Source organism: Papilio polytes, unplaced genomic scaffold, assembly GCF_000836215.1.
Source record: "Papilio polytes unplaced genomic scaffold, Ppol_1.0 DF824102.1, whole genome shotgun sequence".
Classification (NCBI taxonomy): domain Eukaryota; kingdom Metazoa; phylum Arthropoda; class Insecta; order Lepidoptera; family Papilionidae; genus Papilio; species Papilio polytes.
In genome coordinates, this window is record NW_013525102.1 from 3,821,951 (window position 1) to 3,845,469 (window position 23,519).

A 23,519-nucleotide genomic window follows, 5' to 3' on the forward strand; every position below is an offset into this window, starting at 1 on the left:
ATTTCCTGTGAACGGAAAGACTAAAACTGAACCACAATTAGTATTTTTGCGTCACTCAATTTCCAATTTTCTTGCTTGTAGGTTGTGCTAATCGGCTAGCTAAGGACAAATCGGACGCCATTTTGTCCTACGCCTGGATTGCAACATTTTGATTATTAGTGTATATAACAATTTTGAATCAATTAAATTAAATTAACATAATTTTAAAAACAACAACTGTTCGATAATAAATATATCAGGATACTTAACATTTTTTTCAAATACTGTAGGCACTGTTGTGATAAGACATTTTATTATTTGTGAAGGATTATGTATCTAGAAACTAAGATTTATGTATGTGTTTTCGTAAAATGTATTCCACGAGTACAGGATTACATAAATCTTTAAAAGTACGCCGCCATTTTATATCACGAATGTCATGCGTGGCGCGTGATTGCTACACGTCATCGTTGCCCATGTTGTAAAGAGCAGAAATAAAATTAGCATCATGGTAAGTTTTGTATTTATTGATCTCATAATTTTTTGTTTAGCTTTAATGTTATGTAAAATAAAATCCGTAACAAAGTACTAAGCAGGAATGTACCTATGAATTAACTCTTAAACCACATTACTCTGCTTCAGAATTCAAGTTATGTAACAAACTTGTATAAAAAGTCGTACAAACTAGAATGTCAAAGAATTATGGACGCTACATATAAATGAACCAAAGGGAATGACGTCATACTTTTATTTCAAGCCCATTCTCAACTTCAAAATAAAGTATAACCGACTATTTTAATTCAATGTCCGGATTTAGTGACAGGGTTTATATTTCCTTTGGAATTTTTTATCGCGAATTGCCAACCGCCATCTTGATTTCATCCATCCGCCATGTTCGTTTCGCTAGCGAATTTTAACTAATATAGGCATCGAAATGGGTTCTTTTGTGCATATTAACAAACATAATGTGACTGTCAATTTATTGCACAATATTCCGTCATTTGCACGGCCGGGCAGTGCTAAACCCTATTGATCAATAAATATCAATCAGTGTTGCCAACGCTGCGGCAATTGTCGTATTTAGTCTGCTTTCGGACCAACAAGTTACAAATAGTCTTGGGCTTAATCGGACATCTGCAAGTGCGCACCGTACTAGTACAATTGGGAAAACGTACTAGTACACACTTTTAGTACCTTTAGTACTTCAGATTTGTGAAAACACAATACATGAATAGAATATAACGAGGGTTATATATTACTTCACATCAAATTTTAAGCAGGGTCAAACATATGTTATTAGCGAAAATAAATTTAGTTATGAATAATTTTATCCACTTTTGATTCTCATTATCGAAGGTGGATGCTTCAATCTGACAAAAAGCCGAACACCGATATCGTGTAGTGTACTAAAAGTACTAAATGTCCGGTTAACAGAAGCCGTTCGGTAACTTTATTTTTAGTACAGTGCCGAGTAACATTACTTTTTAGTACATCGTACGTGTACTACCCAAGACTAGTCACAAGATCTATGGCTTCTGGCCGCAACCCTATGCATATTGTACGGTTTTTCGCATATCTATATGATACTTAAACATCAAACATAAGCAATTTTCAAACATTCATGTTCAATTGTTAATTTAAAGCATTATCTTTTGACAATCTTAACGTTAGTAAAATAACAATTTGAAATGAAGTTTACAATTAGGTAATGTTGAAAAGATTTTTTAAGTATTGCTATGACTCACCGGTGACCTTTATATGTAGCTATTGTACACAATATACACAGTCGGGAAATTTTTTTCAATGCCAACACTGGTAGGATAAACAGTGGAATTCACCCCGTCTCTGACCTTATCATGTTTTAAGTAGATTTTGCGTAATAGAATGACTCAATAATAGAATGAATAAACAATATCTTTACATGTTGTGTATGTACATTGCTATATTAATTTAATTTGTTACATATATTGTTTTTGGTTTGAGGTCTACTGGCAATCATTGCTTACTACATTTCATAATAGATATAACACAAGTAGTCAAAACTGAATGTATATTTAAACCAATTCTTGTAAATGTCTAAGCCCATAAATGCTATCATAGTGGCCATTTATTAAGTCAAACCTTAGTGGCAAAGGTGTTATTCTGTAGTGAGTGTGGTACCTTTCTATATTTTATTTTAATTTAAATTTACTTCAAAATAGGGCTCCAGAAGTCTTCTATTGCATATCACATTTATACTCTGAATCCTCCATCTAGATGTTTAAATCTATGGAAGAGATAGATATGTGTGTATATTAGATATATAGTAGTAGATAGATATGTAGTATATTAATTTACTATCATTAATGTAAGACAATTAGAATTTAAATATTAATGCATAAAATGTGCAGTCTGTCCAAATGGTATGATGTATGAACAGGGGGAAGTCAGTTTTAAATAATTATTTAAACCAGGGTTTTAGGTGCTAAATTCCATAAAACCATTAATAATAATAGTATGAGGGGGAAAATGTTTTATATTATAAAATATCACATTAGATTCATTCTGTTAAGATGCATATATTGTTGTTATAAATAGAATAAAAGGAGAGAAATTGAGTAAAAAATAAAATAGTGTGTTAAATATTCATTGACTGAATTAGTCGATTGAGCTTTTAGTTGTACTATATACCTTTAATGAACAGGGAATAGTCCCTTATGTACAGAAAAAAAATGTTTACCTTTCCCATACAGTTCCATAAATTTAAATTTTATGGAAAGTGAACTACTTGCTAGTTAAAAATTAATTGATAATAAGAAAAGCAAAAATATGTTTGATATAATTTGTTTTTTAAAAAACTTTGTTCTGTACAGTTTTAAATATTTTCACCAATGACACATTGCACAACTTTCACTCAAATTTATAAATGCCACGACTCCACTTGTTTCGACACCATTTTTTACACATAACATACATGAACATAAATACAATATTATGTGTTGCCCACGACTTCATCCTCATAAAATTTAGAAAAGCAAAAACAATTCCATGAAAACTATTCATTTTTCTAGGAAAAAAAACCATATGATGTTTTGGTGTGACTTATAACTTTAATGTATGTTATTGTAACATGTGCTAATTTTTTGTTTAATTTCATGCTGACGAAGTCGCAAGCATCAGCTAATGATGTATGTAAAAATTCATTTTGTCAGTATTTTATATCCATATATCATTGTCCTAAACATTTCCATATTAGTATGTTGCGCAATTGTTTTTTTATTTCATTGTATTACCCAATAATAATGATGTCCTTTTTATGTATTTCTTGATTTTTCTCAATCATATTTTTTTTAATACACGATATAATTCTATTTATGATCACATTCATCCTACAGACGCTGATTGCTGACCTCAATTATGACCTAAAAATCTTTATTTCAAAAGTTGACTAGTGGTACAACTTTGACTTGCATATTCCTGCATGTACACAACAGAATTCTTATGAAATGGTTTAGGTCTCAATTTTTGTTTTTTCTTATATGGCCTTTTCGTCTTTTAACTTGTCAATCTTCAACTTTATTATCTCAGCAGCCCACCTTGACTGGTACTTCGCTGTTAATAAATTAAAATTTATGTTCTGTTATGTGAAATGTCTAATCTTTAGTGTATTTGAGTTAATATGATGTTGGCAGTGTTTTATTATGTTATGAATGATCCAATTTTATCTTATAGTTTAACCTGTAATTATAATTTAATTTAAAGCACTATGCCACAGCCGGTAGTCGATTTTTCTTTCTCTATATTCTTTATTATATTTATTTACTGATTATCTACAATGTATTTATTCTCAGCACTCACAATATTCACTAATTCACCTATTAAGCAAATAGCACGCTGTTTGTTTCAATTAAACCTCTGATTATTGATTACTGTAGTGTTCAACATATGTAATATGATTTTGTTACAATGTTTTCCAAACTTTTTCGTTTCAAGGTGTGAAAGACATTCAAATACTTTATTGGAATACTGCCAGCATATCCTACTGAACTGAATAGAATAATTATCGTCATATTTTGCAATTGCGAAGGTTAAATCTAACGTTTTAATTTTTTTCTAAAAGGAAAAGCACCATAAAGCTAAGCCATGTATAAGTTACTTTTTTACCAATACACTGACACAAAAGTTGAATAGAAACACTGATTCCCCTCCGGGATTTTCATCGTTAGCCTCAAGTCCTCAAGGGGTTGACTTCGCTTTAAAATAAAGTGTCCCTGAAATGGTATCTTATGAATTTTAGCAGGAAAGTCTTCACAATGTGGTTTTCGGTTGATTTAATTTGCTAACAGTAGAATACTAGGTCTCTCGACAATTTTAAAACTGTAAAGTCTTATTTCGGTGTTATATCTTTTATGAAAGTGAAGATCGTTTTATTTTTAATTTTTAACAGTTTTTCATATGAAATAATTTCATGTTCTTTTGTTACAGCCGCGGATTTGTCCGATGCAATTATTGAACTGCCTCAGCGTTCTCCTCTCACCAAAAGGCGGTATCAAAAGCAAAGACGAAGTGCAGAGGCTTGCAAGGTAAGTTAATATAGCATATCAATAAATCATAATATAGATTAAGCTTCACTTTTTACCTCTTTTTACGTTATATTTATTGTGGTTTAAACATATGGAAATTAACGATCAAATGTTGACTATGATTTTTGTGTTCTAATAATACACAGGAAAATTTTTGACACCTCATGATGATAAACAATTTTGGATAATATCGCGTTGTTTTGCTATAATAAAATTAAATATGATGTGGATTTAAAATTTTAATTTGCTTAAACAACCTTACAAATAAAACAGAATAGACTTTACATGTCCCCCTATGAAAGGGGCCAGCAGACATTTATTGCCCTCCTGGCCCGCCAAATCTGACGTAGTTATATATTTACTGGTCCCCCTTTTTATTAATCATTTGAAAATGTCGTAATTTTTTCTTTTATATTGTTATCAAATGCTTAATTTGTGGATACATTTTATTTATTTCTTTGCAGTTTAATGACCAAATTCTCAAAGAAACTAGTGTCTAAATGTATATACATACAAATTTTAAAGTGTACTGAGACTGAACTACTGGGACTATTTATGGGTTCTGGTGGTTGGCGATTGGTACACATGTGGCTAACAGAAAGCATCGTCGCCAAAAATTGGCCTCTTGTCAGAGAGCTTTTAGAGCTTTTGCTGCTTTGTCCTGTTGACATTGAAAGACTGAAAACAAATAATTGCCCTAAGCTTGTCAAGGAATTATCCAAGGATGGAAATCACTATGGTGAGTTTAGTTTAATTCCTATTAGCCTTAATACGTCTTTTCATGTGTTTATTTATTTTATACTAATAAAAAATATATTTTAGCTATCAGGGCATTGGCTTCGAAATTGGTAGAGCAGTGGTTGAAAACTGTTAAAGGTGAACATGTTGTGCCTATTTTACTCACTGATATAACACATATAATATCAGATGCACAAACAGAAATTGAACCTAAAGAAAAAAATGAAATTTTAACGGAAACCGAACAAATTGAATGTGAAATTAACGGCGATAATTCTTTAAAAACTGGGGGTTCGTCACCTGAGTTATCGACTCAAGACAATAATGATATTATTGATACGGCTAAAGACACTGAAAAGGAGCCTGAAACGCTTCCTGTTTTAAAAATAACTCTAAAAAATGGCAAACAAATAATATCTCAAGTAGATGAAGATAGTGTAGCGTCGGATGATGTTTCTGACAAGGATAAAATAAGAGATAAACATAGGAGTAGAAGTAAAGAAAAGTCTAGTGATAAAAGTAGTAGTAGTTCAAGATCTAGTTCTTCTAAACATTCAAGTAAATCTTCGAGTGATAAATATAAAAGTAGCCATAGAAGTAGTTCTAATAAACATAGTACTAAGGAAAGATCGAAAGATAAAGAAAAGCATTCATCACACAGTTCAAAATCAAAACACAACTCGAGTAGTGGAAGCAGTAGTAGCAGTAGAAAGAGCAGTTCCTCTAGTAGGTCTAAAGATGATAAAACAAAACATAGTTCTGAAAAGGAAAAATCCAAAGATAAAGACGATAAAGGTAAAGAGTCGCCTAATCCATCCACAGAAAAATCTGATGATAAACCATCCATACATAAACTAGGAAAAATACCTAAATTAAGTGATGTGAAGAGAGAAAAACCATCTATTTCGATAGAAGTACGAAAACCTGATGATCCAAAGCCAAAAACTGTTAAAACTTTCCATTCAAAGTTTAGAAAACATGGGCTGGAGGAAGAAGTGAAACCTCCGCCTTCGCGCGCTGCGCTACTCAACAAGAAGCCCCCTCCCACGTTACCCCCTACCATACCGGTACCCAAGAGGTCTTCGCCAGTTCACAACGATACTCCGCCTGAAAAGAAACTTAAAACCGTTGACATCGTAGAAAAACCAGGAGCTATAAAATTAATTCCACCCAAACCGAAGCGTGAGTATATTTTTAATTATTTATTTTCCAACATCTTAGTAATATATTTTATTTTTACAGGAAAGGAAGGTCCTCCTTGGCCGATGCCTTCAAGAAAATACATATATTTAGATTGTAACAGTGGTAAGTCTAAAATGTATAAATTCACGGGTTTCATAGTGTTTCTTTATTCTGTAAAGTATTTATTACAAATAAATGCTGTATTTGATGAAATTTTTTCGTTGAATATGACCTGAATCTGTTCAAAGACTTTGAAGCACGATAAGGTGAAAACATCGGCGCAATGCTCTGCTTCTGCCGAAGAATGCGGCCGAACTGATCGCGACAGCGGGACCTTCGCACGACGTCGGCTGTCCTCCGACCGTCAGGGGAAATAACTTAAACGGCCCAACAGGAAACCTGTAATTAAACACGAAACAAGCGCATCAATAATATGTCAGGATATTAGACCCTATCTTTATTTATATTTTCTATTCTGCAACTAATTATGCCAAACGAGTTCATCGTTCACAATCTTAGCGACTAATACTAGTAGATTATGAATGCGAGATGTTTGAATGAGATTACTTTTCCAATCCTTATAAACTAATCTTGCGTATTTGACAAACTGGTTGCAATATTTACAAATATTACACTAGTACGGCGAGAGTATTATAAAATAATAAAAGTGTTTGTGATAAGTATAATAAAATAATAAATGATTAATGTTTACCAAATCTAAAGTATGTTTATTACTATATTGGTTGCATCAAACTGGTTGGTGTAATGGCAGACACTCTTAGAAAAGAATTATAAAACTACCACTTACAACTATATAGCAGGCACACCAGAAACTAAGTATGGCAACTTTCATAAAAATAAATTATCTATAATCTCGAGTTAAATTTGTGTACATTACATAAGCATAATTAGCTTTTTGAATTGATATAAATATTAATATATAGGTGAAACTTTCCTATTTTATCTGTAGATGTCGATTATAATTATATAAGTTATTTGCTTTGCGTTACTAATTGTCTTGTGTTGACCAAAAACGTTAGTCTTTAGAGCTTTTCCAGTTACCGAAGGAATTAAGGGATGAATTAAAAATATACGTCTCTCTGCTTTTTGCCATTACTTGCACGGTAACCAAAAAGTAGTGTAGTTCTTAGTTTTGAGACTAAAACGAAGAATTTAAAAAAATATTTACAAAGAACGTAAAATATACTGTAGGGTTCATCTAAGCTGTGAACATGATTATTAAGTACTAAGTAATTACAAAATCAAATAGAATTCTATAATATTAAGAGAAAAAGATTGAGTAATAAATACATATTTTTAGAAATAGTTAGTTACAGCTTAAGAAAGTAACAGTGCCATTCTAAGTTTATTTATATAAAAGTGATTCAAAGCACCAGTAAAAATAACCATGCGTATTAAACATAATATATATGTAATATCGACAACTCGCAAGTATACACAGCTCTTTGCAATTTTCCTAGGTAAATCTTAGATAATTCATTCATTAAATAACTACAAATTCATTTCATTGGTAGTTTAGCTTTTTACACTGCCCTATCAGCTATTCTTAGGGGACGTTTAGTAAATTACGGCCAATTAATGAGGTGTTTTCTATAAAACAAAGTGTCGAAATTTGAGAATTGCAATTTAACGACTCTACCGTGGTTCTGGGCAAATTACAAACTGTCTGTGTATATAATGAGCGAATATAGTACAATGACACAAAATAGAATATTACATCTTTTCCTAAATAATTAGCTCAGATATATACCTATTTAACCCAACCCAATCGGTTTCTAAATGGCCGAACATCTCAAATACATATCTAAATGTAATTTGAGGTAATTATTCAGACGTACAAATTGAATAGTATTAAGAAACGCTATTTACTTCATCTTACTAATATTATAAATACGAAATTAGATTAGTATAGAGGTCTTTAAATATTTTAGTGCGATGTTTTATTTTCGATAAATTCTGCTGCCAACAGCGCAAAAAATTGATAAACAGGATTTGCATCTATATAAACATTTAGATCTCTAGGAAGGTATTGAATTTAGAAAAACTTTTAGTATTCGCGTATGTAGTAATATTTGTTCAAAATTCTAACTAGCCCCAGTAATTCGTGTGCGTTTATATGTTGGACAGTCGGATCAGGTCAAAGCAAGCAAAAGCAATTTCTTGATTTCAAAAATTTAAAGGAAATGCGAATGCTTTGTGTAAAAGAAAAGTAGCTCTAAATTGCACCAGTTTGTCTTAACGTTATCAGAAATGTATGTACTCTGCACTTGGTTTGTGGAAACGGAGCCATCTCCATACGATCTTTTTTCAAACCTTTATTGTTAAAAACAATTTAGAGATCTTAAAATATTTCCAACATATATTGGGCATGTAGGAAAAATATATTTTACCTATATGTCTGATTTAAAAGCACATGCGTGCGTACCTACATATCTCGCGGTTATTTAAATGAACGCCTAATTACAACATAAGATGTGCGGATGGATACATTGCACATTTTATCTATCAATATTTCGGGCGCACACTTACATCCAAAATCTAAATAAACCTTAAGCGTTCGTTTGAAATGAATATGTTGTTAGTTAAAAGCATATTTTACCGTCTAGCAATGTAAATAAATTACATTTGAAATTGAAATCAAACATGGAGCCCTCTTTCTACAAAGTAATTTGCAGAAAAGGCTTCGACAATGGGCTCTAGGCCACTTTTTACATCCGAAATGGAATTTATAAGATATGCAGGTGGGTAACGATAAACAAAAGAGAAGGAAACTGATTTTTTCTACAAAATTATGCAAATATGACCCCTGATTATTCGGCTAATACGGCTAAAAATTTGAAAATTTACAATGCTTTTAGGAAAAAAATACTACAATAAAGTAGTGTAATCGGAAAGTGGTCAGTAAGGCCTCTAAAAAATACGTTAACAAAATTTATGTGCGTATTTACATTTTTTTTCACTTACTCTTAAAGTTGTGTTTTTTTAAACCTCAAAATTCGCAATTTCATAAATTAGAACATTTTACTTAATATCGTAGTAAAAATAATAGCTACTACTTTTACACTTATCGCTTTGCATCTATTTCAATATCGTGATTGATGACTCGCTTTGGATGCTAAGAATTTTCCGTAATCACAATAACACTAATAAAGTTCATTTCAACCGACGGAACATAGAATACAGGCCACTGTATCGTACAAACAGTTAATTGCAGGCTTATTTACACGATCTATAATAAAATCAAGACATACTAAAGAATTCAATAATTAGTTTTCGATGCGACAAAAACATTACGTTATACAATTATTTCTTTCCAACCGAGATTGCGCAATTAACTGGCTCTGCCAAAATTACCGTTGCTCTAAGATGCTTGGAACAATTTCTGGATATCGTATTCATTTAGTATCTGCTATGGGCTAGGCCTAAGGATTGATAGGTCGTTAACCAATTGCAGCTACTCCACCACAACATTGAAAGTAGATTTAATCTAAGGGAGACTAAATCCTAACCACATTACTAATAAAATGCTCCCTTGATCCCTTGGTATACAGATATTTTGTATCATGGTCCTGAGATGAAATCTCTAAATTCCATTTTCACACCTAACACCATTCCATCCCATGTATGTTCTATAGAAACAGTTATACCCTCCTAATGTATTTGGTGAGCTATTACCATTTTCTCATACTTTTATTATGTTTGCATAACAAGTAATACAAATAATTGTATTACTTGCATATGCAAGTACTATTTTCTTTGTTAATCGCGGTAATGTGTAGTTTCTCTTTTCACAAAAATATTCGTACCTAGAAAATTAATAAAGTCCGATGTTTGTATAATTGATTTAGTTTAATTAATTAGCTTTAGATCTAAATGTAGTCCATGTTAATAGATTAAACCATTCTTCGTAGTGTGTTTTTCGTATATGTAATGTATATAGTTTACATGGATGGATGTTCGTTAAAGTTTGTAGCCTAAACGGATTTCGAAGAAATTTAGATGTAGGGAATGTCTGGAAGAACATGTTAATTGCTTTTGTTTTTGTTTTTTTTAATTCCACGCGGACCAAATCGTGTGTAAAAGGCAGTACTAAATAAAAACGCAAATGTCACGAATATGCACTATGCCTTAATAATACACAAAAAGTACTCTCAATTGGCAGTTATGGGGTATTGACTGCTGACGAAGGCTTCTCAGTACTAACTCCTCCGTGACCCCATAATTATTCGTTTCGTGGTAGATATAGGCTACTCTATTGCCATTCCCGCACTTTTGTGTCCCTCCGGCCATTAGTCTATCGAACACGGCCCAAGTCAAGAATGTTCGCGGTTCATGCAATAACGGTCACTTTGGTTTTACCGCGCACCAAATTATCTTTGATGCGATCTTACAAATAAACTTTGGCAAAGGTAATCGCGCATTGCCTTTATCTATTTTTTCGTGACTTCGATATCTTAGTAGTCGGTATACGTTTATAACTTGATTGTTTGTATCGTTCATGATAATTAACAAGTTGAAGGTAATGTCAAACGTCATCCATTTAGTTCAAGTGTTCGAATTTTTAGTAAGTCTTGAATTCGAATCTCTTTCAATTAAATTAGTTAAAGCGAATGATAATTTATGTTTAACATTTTTTAATACATCTAAAATAAGAATTTCTGATTTAATATGTAAGTAGCGTAATTTAGTTTTGTAATAAAAACTGGTTTAATTGTAATTTTTGTATCAAATTGTTTTTTTTTTATAATAACAGTTGTTGGATGATAACAGTAATGGAAAGTTCGTAACAGTACTCAATCCCATGGATATCAACTGGCATGACTCTACTATAACCGTTGTAACAAAAAGTCCTTTACTCCGAAGATTCAATGATTTTTTTACTTCGTCGTTTATATTTAAAGAAATCAACAACGTTAAAATAAATTATCTTTATATATTTATTCATTCTCGTATGAAATATGCCTAATTTTGTCGTCGGCATCATTGAAAAACTTCCTACGTTATTTATATAAAAATTAAAGACAAAAATAATTCATGACATTTTTGTCTCTGAACCTCATTCTATTTGTGTTTACGTTCCCTATAAGAATATGATTTATTAAAAGATTGTCTATCACTGTGGAGAATTAATTGAGCTCAGCGTATAATCCATCGCTAAATGTGACGGGATCAAATATTAACGTGCCTACATCATGCGATTGTACTAATAATCAGAAAAGCTTAAACTATAGAAACTTAGCCAGAAAGAGATAGTTCGTCTAACCCGCTGTAAAGACGCTCGATTTACCGTTACATAATAGCGCTTTACTATGCGTTATCATTATGTAACTATTTCAAGAATACCAAAACCAACCTTATGTGCGTATCTTGAGCGACCATTGCTATTGATGTTCACATGGTTAGGTTTTATATTAACATGGTTAGTTGAGTCGAACCCTATATTATTTGAAACCAAAAAGACGCTAAACTATGTCAAAATTAACTGGCACAAATTAGTTTATGTTCATAAGTACGAATAAAACATAAAAAAATATTGTTTGGCGTGTATAGCAATCGCTTTAGTGTTTGCAAAATTATGGATAGAAGGTGGAGAATGGATACATTGCATGTTGGTTATGAGGACACTTGAATCTTGCGTGAACATTAGTTTAGTGTTTAGAGTACTGCTTATTTTTAAGAGTTAGTTCTTCTATTTTTAATGAGATAAATGTTTAATTCTGGTCAAAAAAGGCGATTTATTGATGTCTTAAGGAAAATTAATACAAGGATTGTGTTATATATTTAAAATGTAGAATTTATTCACTTCTGATTTTTTAAATGTATTTGTGATTATGGAAACCCGTGACTGTACATTTTGACTTAATACTGTTTTCAATTATTTGAAGTATTTTCCTTTTGATATGTTTCAATAATTATTTTTTCTGTTGTTACAGCTATGATGTTGCTCGAGAGTGATATGTTCATGGATGCACTAAATGCCTCGGCAACAAACAAAAAAGAACCTAAGAAAAGGAAACGACGTACCAGCGGATCCAAAGATGGTAACGCGCCAAATGATTCATCTCCACCTCATACTCCGACGACTGTCGCTAGTCCTAACAGTGAAAGCAAATCAGTACCCCCAAGATTCTATCAAGATACTCTGGACACGGAAGAAAGCAGTAAAGCATCACCAGAGAAAAGTACCGATAATAATGAAGAAGCCGATCTCGATCAAGAAATCGAAAATAATAAAGAGGAAAAAATGGATGTTTCGGAACCCCATACACATACAGTCAACGGCTTGAAAGGTGTCCTTTGTTACCATAAAAGAAAAGGTCCTAAGAAAAGCATAAGATGGCGACCGGATTCGGAATTAGAGGAAATACAATACTTTGAACTGGATGAAACAGAACGTGTTAACGTTACAAAAACATTTACAGACATGAAATATTTAGAAAGAATTCACGAAAGAGAAGCTTTTCAGAAGGGACGCAATCTCAGTAATGATGATGTAATGGAAGAAAAAACAAGTTGGAAATCATTAATTTCCATTGACTTAGATGGTCAAATACAAGTTGAATATGGTAAAAATAGCAAAGAGAAAGATATACAGGCTATTCGGCAGAAAGGTACATTGCAACCTCTTTACTTCCATAAATCAATGATTCCCGACTCACCGCATGAACCCGATGTAGAAACTCACACATACTCTGAACCAGCAGTTATACCATTAGACGATGTTACTGGCAATCAAGACAACATAAGTGATTTTCGCAATATGCCATGGCCTGAACCGAAGGGTAATGCCCCGCCTTCATCAAACACCAACATAAATGTACCTACAATGTTTCCACAAAATATGCCGCAATTTCCTTCAAATTTCCCTGGCACGCAGTTCCCAGGCGTGCCACCAGGGTTTCAAGGTGCGCCCATGGTTCCTACTGATTGGCCAAATGCAGTAGCACCAAATATGATGCCAAATGGAATTCCCGGACCGATGGCGCCTACTGGTCTTCCACCAGGACCTATTCCCCCAGGAAATATGCCTCCCGGAATGATGATGCCCCCAGAAAACATGATGATGGGTCCGGAAATGTTTGGTGCGCCTAATCCCCTTTACCCAGTGCCACCTGAAGGATTTAATATGCAGCAAAACATGTTTCCCATGGACTTTAATATGGCAGGACCACAGGTAGCTCCAGGACCAGATGGTTTTAACGGCCCTGGTAATTTCCGTGGCGCTATGCGAGGTCGGGGTGGAGGTTGGAGGGGTAAAGGTGGAGGAAATTGGGAAGGACCTCCGAGAGGTCGTGGGGGCCATGCGCGGGGTAATAGAAAAGTTGTATGTATGTATTTCCAGAGAAAGGGTTCGTGTAGGCAAGGCGACAATTGTACTTTCCTTCATCCCGGTGTTAATTGTCCTTTCTAATTTCTAGAGCTTATGAATATGCAATAATGTGTACAAAATTATAGGTACATTTTAATAAGATTTAATTTAACGACCAGGCCGGTCCAAAAAAGACTGCTAATGTAAATTTGTAAATAATTAATGTAAATATTGTGTTAAAAACTTTTTACGAACTTGGTGCAAGTAATAAAAATATATACTGTTATTGCTTACGTTTATTGGTTACCCTATCCTTTCATTTTCTATAGCGCTAAAAAAGTAGAGATCAGTGGTAATGATAATAGAGGTCAGTGTGTTGACTCTTGACCGCAGTTTATATAAAATGGCTAAACAATTTAAGGTTCTTGTTCATTGACGTTGATAAATAGACATGCTCTAAGACGAGATATTTAGCGCCTATTCGATTTTCACTATTTTAGCCCTGGCGGTGGGAGTATTTAAACTTGTAATAGAGATGCTACTTAATAACCACGACGAGTTTGTAAAGACTCAAGAAGAAGAAGAAGAAGAAGAATAGAGATAGAATTAACTGTCAGTAACCATCTCGGGCTTTAAAGTTGGAACGAAGTAAAAGCTGACATTGCCAAGTGAAGACCTATCTACTTAAACATATTAGTGATCTTTTAGGGTTAGTTTTAAAAATAATAGGTATGGGTTAGTAAAATCGAATAAGAATCTTTTCGATTTTCGACAGTCGTTCATGGAACTTGTAAGAAAACTATAAAAAATTCTCAAAAAATAAACCAAAATTTATTTAACATTTTTAGAAACTTTTTTACAATTGTCTGATAAATAGACGAATAGGTATAATGTTTAGCAAATTAAATAAAAAAAATATTTCAATGTTTACCAAATAAAGTACTTCGTTTTGAAGATGAAAAAGAAAACCATCGAAATACTAAATTCTATAAATGAATAATTTAGTTCGCATCCCATCTCTACTACGAGTTGTCATCAAGTTCAAAGTTTATAAGTTGTCATTGTCATTTTTTTTTATTATTCCTCGTTTGCAAAATCAAGTGGTTGTGTGACAGTTTCCTTTATCCAATAATTATGTTTTCCTTTCTTTTGAAAAACAACTACTTACAAAAGTAGTATAGTTAAATACCTTTTGTTTCTTTTATCAAATAACAAAAGACAAGTTTTAAGATGGTCTTATTATGTTTTGATAATTTAGTTATTTTCGATAATCTAGCGTTGTATTCTTTATTTTCATCCTGTGGACATTAAAACTTGTTATGCAACGTTGGTTTTTCATGCAAGAACAAAAGAAACTAAAAAAACATAAACCAAAGGTTAACCAAGGAATGGCTGCTCAAAACAAAACTAAAGCAAAACCGGAAAATCTAGTTATGTCCCAAGAATGGGTGTTTACCGTTTTGGTTCCTAATTTAGGCCCTAAAGAACGGGTTTATATATCTGGAAGTACAGCAGAATTGGGTGAGTGGGACATAAAAAAGATGGTACCATTGGAACCGAATGAAGGTACAGATTTATGGAGCACAAAGGTAATAATACCAAACACTTGTGATGTTTTTTATCGTTACGCCATATGTCTAGTCAATGAAGATACAAAAAATTTAATTGTTAGGAGATGGGAGGTCAACATCCATCCAAGAGTTATTAAGGAAAATGCCCAAACCCCCTCTACAGATATATTTGGAGAATTTCAAGGTGATCAAAAAATAAATAGAGGTTGGCTTACAACGCAGACTTTAGTGCAATTTAAATTCATGAATGAGCCATTGAAATTGAAGAGTCGTCTTACAAACAGAATAATGCTTATTAAAGTGACACCAGTTAACTTGTCATTTGGAACTGAGGGCCAATATGAGGACTCGCAAAGTATTGACACTCAAGAAGGGGAGAGTCCTCTTGGAGTTACTGTTGAAGTTTGTACACTTGACAATGATCCTCAACTTTGTCAGTTACAACCACAAGCGCAATTTGGTAGAGAATATAGAGCTAATGATGTCCTACTTGTTAATATGTATGCCCCAGATCATAAGGTCCTAGCCTATCTTATTGATTTCTATTCACACAGCAGTCGTGCAGCCATGGATGATCCTCCATATCATGTTGGTTACACATATGTTCTGCCAAATATGTTTAAACCATCTGAAGGGGACTTAGAGTTACCGGTAACTTGTAATGTTAAACATAGACCTCTAGGTACTGTCAATTTTGAATATCTCATTGTTTATCCAATGAAGGAAAACATTTGCAACATGCAAGTCTCATATGCAAAGCACTGGGATCCCACATGGACAGGTTTGGAAGTTGGTCATCGAGGTTTGGGTGCAAGTTTTAAAACAAAAGAGTGAGTTATCATGACAAAATTTTTATTTTAAACATAAAAATATTTGCTTATCATTGACTTATTCATTCCATAAATTCATATTTGAGACTTCAGCTGTTAGCCATATTTTAATAATTTAGAAAGTCTTAAATGTGCCAGTGAAGGACTTTTACTTTGTATGACTGCAACCATATCAAAGTGAATAAACCATATATTGCCATCATAAAATATATGGCTTCAGCTTGAGTGCACTCTATAATGAAACTATTTTCAGAGGAAATGCTATTCGTGAAAATACAATAGCTTCTCTAAAACAAGCAGCTGCCAGTGGTGCTGACTTGTTGGAATTTGATGTTCAGCTAAGTAAAGATATGATCCCAGTCATATATCATGACTTTCATGTATGTATTTCAATGAAACGAAAAAAGGAGGTTGATTTTACAGAGATGCTAGAATTGCCTGTGAAGGACCTTACTTTGGAGCATCTGCAAAAACTCAAGGTATAATGTTGTGTAATGTCAATCAAATGTTTTGTGATTTCATGTAATCCTGATTAAAAGTTGTCTTATAAAAGAGTGCAATGCATACTAGTCATTCATTACTGAGATGTTATCTATCATATGTAGAATTATATAAAGCTGGTAATAAGGGAAAACAGCATTTTAAAGTGTTTTAGATACTGAGGTATCTATTAAAAATAATTGAGGGACAAAAGAAATGTGAATTCTTTCATTTTTAAAAGCAATAAATTATATTTTCCTTATGTCTTTCTAGGTTTATCATTTAGTTGAAGGTCGTAACCATGAAATTCTGTTCTTTGATGAAGATTTAGAAGAACATCAGCCATTTCCTACATTAGAAGACACTTTAAACAGTATTGACCTGCATGTCGGATTTAATATTGAATTAAAATGGACAATGGAGCTTAATGATGGCACATTTGAACTGAACAATCCTTTTGACATGAATGTTTATGTTGATAAGGTATTATTTAATTTCACAATGCAACTATTTTAATAAGAAACACGAATAATAATAATAATGTTATATTTATAATTCTTACAACAAAACTGAAATATCATGACATAGTTTACTACAAAAACATTATTTATTACATTATTAAATAGTAAAATAACATTTTAAATGTACAGGTTTTGGAAGTTGTTTTGAAGTGTGCAGGCGAGAGGCGTATTGTATTTTCTTGTTTCAACCCTGACATTTGCACTATGGTCCGGAACAAACAGAATAAATATCCAGTTATGTTTTTAACTGTTGTAAGTATATCATATTTTTAATAGTTCTAATTATGTTCATCTTTTAATAATATATGACTTAATATTATAAATGCAAAAGTTTAGATGGATGAATGTTGTAAGAGTTTTTTTTTGCCTAAATGGCTGAACGGATTTTAAAGAAATTTAGCAAAGATGTAGAACATAGTCTGGAAGAACACATAGGCTACTCACTTTTTTTTTAATTCCACGCGGACAGGCTCGCGGGCGTTAGCTATTGTTAAATAAAAGAATACTCTATTGACATACATTTTTCATTAACACGAGATACTTTATAAACTGTTTATTAATCTTAAATTTCTTTAAGGGTATTACAAACAAATACCAGCCTTACAAAGATCCCCGATGTTTGACCATCCCTGCAGCAGTACAGAATGCCATCAGCTCTGACATCCTCGGAATTGTAGTTCATACAGAAGATCTACTGAGAGATCCAACTCAGGTAAGATAAATTTCTTATTATTTAAATTCTTATACACTACAAATTAAACAAATAATGCAGTTGGAAACATTTTACTCCTCAGGTTTTTTTTTCTTTGTGAAATTCCAGAATTTTTATCTAAAATTTAACACTTTTTTCAATAAAAATGCAAAATGATTGTTGAAATAAATATTTTAATCGTAAAGGATTTTAACGTTCTACATGTATAGTTTATGATATCGCGGGTAACTGACCCTTAGTTAATCGGGTAATGACCTTATTTATCTTCTGACTCGTGCAAAACGTGATGAACAAGGTGCTAACTAACTGCAAGCATATGAATAAAGCAAATAGAAAAGGACATTTACCTCGTGATATGGGCCTTTGTGCATAAATTCAGTTTTTGGTAATAGATACTGTGTTTTTTTTATAGTCGAACTCAAAATTAATTGTTACGTTAGCGAAAATCACTTTAGCAATATTTGTTGCTCAAGCTTATACTTTATAATATAGATAAGGAATAAGGATGGATTTATTTGGTTGTTTAATTTTCAATATTGGAACAAAATAATAATACGAAAATTTTTCCGCTAATTGGATCATCAATATTTTAAATATACCTTGTACTTTTTTACTTTGTTTACTTGTATAGTCATTCGTATTCTGAAATAAATTAAATTACGTGCTAATAGTAGATATAAATAATAGACGTACTTGTCTAATTGCGTTTTGTTTGTACATTCAGTTGCGCTCTTCTAATATTAGTTCAGTCACGTGAATTACTTTTATCTGCTCCAAGGTTGACGATTGTTTGAGCTTCGCAACTCTAAAGGTGTATTGTATCGTTATTTGTAATTATGTTTAAAGAAACAAACATTTGTATGTTGCATGTTACAACCTTAATTGAAAATTAGTTCATGGTCCGTTGATTGTGTTATATCAAAATATTTTACCCCAAAATAAAGTAAAAGGAAGACAAAAAAACACCGAAATTAGGTATTCAAATCCCATATCATGTTAATATTAAAATATACAAGTGTATATATTGTGATCATGTTATAACTTCGTTAATCGAACAATGTTTCTAATTTTCAGGTTAAACTTGCGACTGACGCCGGACTTGTCATATTTTGTTGGGGCGATGACAATAATGATAAAGACACCATCAAAAAACTGAAAGAGATGGGACTTCACGCCGTGATATATGACAAGCTCGATCAATTTACAACAAAACAAGTAAAGGTAACTTTTGCTTTCATCAATTTTAATAATAAATCATAAACAAAAATAGGTTGAATGATTCAGGCTCTGGCAGACACAAGCATGTTCTAAAACAAAATTCGTTTTATTTCTTTTTTTTGGAACATCACGCCATTTAACCTCGGCGACTGCATATTTTTCAATCTACCCACATAGTTATAGCTTAACTTGATATAATTTCGCTTGGCGTAGTGCAGCGCTAGTTGTGAGCACGAGGGCTTTGTTGAGTAGAGTTGTGTTGGTGCACGCAGGAGAGTATATTCCTGGTGGAGGCGCGCGAGTCGCAGCGCGAGCTGATGACGCTGGCGGCGATGGAGGAGTCCCCGTCGGGCGCCTCCTCCGCGTCGCGCGGCAGCCTGGAGCCCGCGCCGCAGCCCTACCTCGACCTGGACGTGCGCACGCGCTTGCAGCAGCACTCCACGGTCACCTCGCTCGAGTCCCTCGCCTCCTCCATAGACCTCAGAGACGATCTCAATGACAGAAATTTAAAACGCAATAGAGATATCATTACGAACGTCGAGAAGGAGTCCCAAGTTAAAGAACAAAGGAAATCATTCTTCGGACTACTTCCGTCGGGTGATGCGGCGAAGGGGTCCCCCAAGAAGTCGCGTAGAGATAGTTAATACTCTCATTTGTACGCTTTTTCATATATTTTCCATTTTTTAATATATTTGCTCAATTTTAAATATGTAGTAGCTACGATTTCATCGCTTTATATACTTTATAGTTGTTACATTTGATATTATGTAAGTTTTTCTTTAAATTACTGCTACAGAATATTCTAAAGTATCATTTTACTTATTAATTGCCAGCCGAATATTCTGAATATTCGACTACTAAACTATTTTTGAAACTCATAAAAGTTTTAATAAGGTTATTAAATGTATAACTTCTATTTTTTTGAACAGTAATTTGTCGTGTTTAAATATTATTTACTACTAAAATTGCAGAAACTCTATTTCATTTGATCATTAAATCTGAAATAACTGAAACTTAGTCGTAGTAATTTGATAAAAAAAAAAGAAAAATGCGTAGAAATTTCTTATCATACAAATTACAAAAGTTCCAGATCCTTACTTTAATTTTTGTTACCAGTTTTATATAAGTATAAAATTTAATTTAATTTCTGTGACTAATTTATAAATACGTAACACTACCATCTGTGATATATTTCGTATTGTAACTAATCAGCATTATTTTTAAATAAATCTTAAGTTCCTCTGCCAAAGACAATTTATTTTATTCTATTTTTTATGCGAATTTTGTTTAACATGTCTGTACCCGAAGGATACATGTTCTTCCATAAAATAAAGGTAACAATTATATGAAAAAAAGATACAAGGTGAGTATCGCGACAGGGCACTGGACTAGTTCAATTCAAATTGTGTTTTCTTATTTAGTAATATTAATTGCTGTAATTTAAAACTTTTACCCTTATCATTCATGTTTCATACATATAAGAAACCATAATGCTATTTTAGCCAATTTAAATAAAGTTAAGATAATGCATATTAATAAAAAAATAAAATTATTTGTGTGTATAAGAAAACATCTTCGAAAGAAATAATTTTTCCTTGCCCTATTATGCGCTATTGCACACAAAGTTAAATTCTCTACAATATTAACGAACATAATAAAGATTATATATTTATGGGGAAATGAAAAACTTTTTTCTAGGATAGTGTATATTTGTAAATAAATACTTAAGATACAGACATGTATAAGGATATAATTGCTATTCTATGTATTAAGTACTTTGATTACACAGGACGGAATGTTTCTAATACAATCACAACATAAGTTTAAATAGGTAAAAAAATAAAATTATATAAAATACTTCATCTTAAAATATAATCCAATATATCGTGTTAAGCAAAATATTTATCGTATCCACCTTCAGAGATTAAATATACAAGAAAAAATATATTCATGCATATTTGTTACATAGAATAATATTGTATATTTACATAATGTTAAGGCATTAACGCTTTCTTGGCACAAGTTAACAATCAAGAACATTTTCGTTAGCACACATTTATACAAACCCCAAAACAGCTGCCTATCAACATTATACCTTATTGATATGTACCAAGTGAACACAATACTTGCGCGGAAAAAAACAATTTTGTATTTCTGTAAAAAAAATCTACTCCACTTTACATCGACTCTTCCTACTTTTTACACATGTTTTTTTTATAGCGATAATTCACATATTTATATAGAAATTCCTCACGCTTTATTAATACCGTAAACGTACAATTAACAACAAAAAAGTCAAGCTGAGAACGAATAATAATTCTTATCAGAATGAACCTAAATAATAAAAGCTAACAAATCGAAAGACCATTAGGAGGAAGGACCATTTTATACCATTTAAGAACTTAAGATTATTTTTCAGAATATCCTTACTCAATAAAGCAGTTACCTTTTATAATCTTTTGCAAAAATAAACTTGAAAAAAATCAATGACATAAAACGGATGAATTTATACATAGTCGCACATTTAATGGCACACATCACATTCATTTTACCATTAAAAATGACTTTTACATTTATCAGAATTTTAATATTTTCCAGGATTTACAGCAAAAAAATTCAAACATAATTTGAATAAATTTCAACATTTTGACAATATAAACAATTATTACATTATATTTAAGCATCAATTAATGAGATCTTGTACAGGAATGATCTCTATAATGTTGGATTTATTTTTAAAGTACTATCAGATCTCTGACTTATGATGATCTTAATATAAAAATAGTTTAGCAACTTTGGCTTACCTTTTAAATATTGTAAGTATTGAATTATTACATTTTGCAAAATATGGACTTCCGAAATTTTAAAATTTGATTAGTAATGTATTTAATCTGCTTTCCTTCTTATTTACCAATTTCTTTAAGACTAGTATTATTGTGATTTAATATTACATAACTGAAATAAATACTTTAAAATAAATAATTATTTTTATTCATACCCACTTAAAACCTTTGTGCGTGTGATGATATTTTACCCGTTATATAATAAAACAGTACATTGATTTAAGAAAATATAAAAATAATTAATTCCTTATATACCATTTTTAGTTAATAATAATTACTTAATTGTCTTTTATGTAAAAAAAATAGGGATGTAATTGTGTGATATAGGTAACAATTCCATAAATAAACTTAAAGCTAAATAAATGAAGATTACACATTAAGTAAAATAGATGTGTAACAGAAGTTTTATGTATGGCCGCTTAGATTTTGTGCAGAAATTCTTGTAGGTTTACCAACGAATTATGCTCAATAAAAAAAAAAAGTCCCGCAAACAAACCTGAACAGGACCAGACTGCTCTAAAGACTCCCGTTAAAACCGTTTTATTATTAAATTTGAAAATTATATTATATATCCTCATAAATATGTAATTTCTAAAACTAATACGAATACAACATTGAAAATGTTGAATAAACATCTATATTTATTAAATGGTCCACGAAATTTCCTTTTTAACTATAGACAATTTTTACAATATACAAATTACATTATTAATTTTTTAATATAAATTTCGATTGCATACAAGTTAGTATGTTCTTACTAAATATGATTAAGTACTTTGTGCCATAGCATTACGCATGGCAAAATTGATAACCCACTACATAATACCAACAGAGTTTACTGATATTCTTATTGTAATTAGAGACATTTTCAAAACATAATAAACAGCATACATAACTAAGCTTTAAATCTCTCGAAAAGGTACGGATTCAATCTCTTACAGCTACCCTATTTTTACACAACTAAGATAGACATTCAAGGTGTCTATGCATTTATTTTGGACGGATTGTTTTCACGTTTCAGTATAACTGATTATTTTGACTGGGTAACATGAAGAATTTAGCAAGACCTGCAGGTGGTTTAGTTTTAAGATGTTCTTCAATAAATTGACACGGACAGACGTATTTCTCTCCGTGTCTGCCGGCCACCATGGTGCTCAGGTTTAGTCGATTTTTGATGGCGTACGCTCCCCATCGTCCCGCGTATCGTAAAAAAAGAAGCGCAGCCCTTTCCTGTGCGAGACAAAACGCGATATATTCAGTTACATTTTTGTATTGTCAAGTCAGAGGTTTGTTTTAGGTTTATATGTAAAGCTGACTTGCCAATGTAATTTGGTCAATCGATACCGCGGCGCCTGAGCCAGTCGTTGCAACACGGGCAACAGGCGCGCGTGTCTTTTGGCTCTTTGTTGCGCAATATTCCCTCGACGTACTGACAGGGGCAGAGCGCGAGGGGCAAGTGGCGCGGCGCCGCGGGGTTGCCGCCCTCCTCGTCCAGCGTCCAGTACAGGCGACGCCGCAAAAAGTCCTTGCCCCAGCGTTGTAGGTACCGGAGG

General features: G+C 32.3%; 3 protein-coding genes across 4 annotated transcripts in view; 2 read left to right on the forward strand and 1 right to left on the reverse strand.

Annotated features, from left to right (window-relative positions):
* The first annotated feature begins 37 nt into the window (after window positions 1-37).
* On the forward strand, window positions 38-14,065 carry LOC106099644 (serine/threonine-protein phosphatase 1 regulatory subunit 10-like). Its single transcript, XM_013278243.1, has 5 exons — window positions 38-490; window positions 4,444-4,541; window positions 5,006-5,280; window positions 5,364-6,461; window positions 12,416-14,065. The coding sequence occupies exons 1-5, from the start codon at window positions 488-490 to the stop codon at window positions 13,891-13,893; spliced, it is 2,952 nt and encodes a 983-aa protein (XP_013133697.1). The 5' UTR covers window positions 38-487; the 3' UTR covers window positions 13,894-14,065.
* Window positions 14,066-14,871: 806 nt separating this feature from the next.
* LOC106099662 (glycerophosphocholine phosphodiesterase GPCPD1) lies at window positions 14,872-20,374 on the forward strand. Of its 2 annotated transcripts, XM_013278263.1 has the most exons (8): window positions 15,261-15,380; window positions 15,464-16,192; window positions 16,446-16,671; window positions 16,946-17,155; window positions 17,323-17,445; window positions 17,771-17,905; window positions 18,980-19,126; window positions 19,396-20,374. In XM_013278263.1, the coding sequence occupies exons 1-8, from the start codon at window positions 15,352-15,354 to the stop codon at window positions 19,765-19,767; spliced, it is 1,971 nt and encodes a 656-aa protein (XP_013133717.1). In that variant the 5' UTR covers window positions 15,261-15,351; the 3' UTR covers window positions 19,768-20,374. The 2 variants fall into 2 exon arrangements, with proteins under 2 accessions (XP_013133716.1, XP_013133717.1); XM_013278262.1 differs by having other exon boundaries at window positions 14,872-16,192.
* Window positions 20,375-21,040: 666 nt separating this feature from the next.
* The window catches only part of LOC106099663, a 6,094-nt gene continuing 3,615 nt past the window's right edge, over window positions 21,041-23,519 (reverse strand). Inside the window, exon 4 of the mRNA XM_013278264.1 lies at window positions 21,041-23,196. Within this exon, the coding sequence (XP_013133718.1) occupies window positions 22,984-23,196 (213 nt within the window). The 3' untranslated portion in view covers window positions 21,041-22,983. The remainder of the gene's footprint in view (window positions 23,197-23,519) is intronic.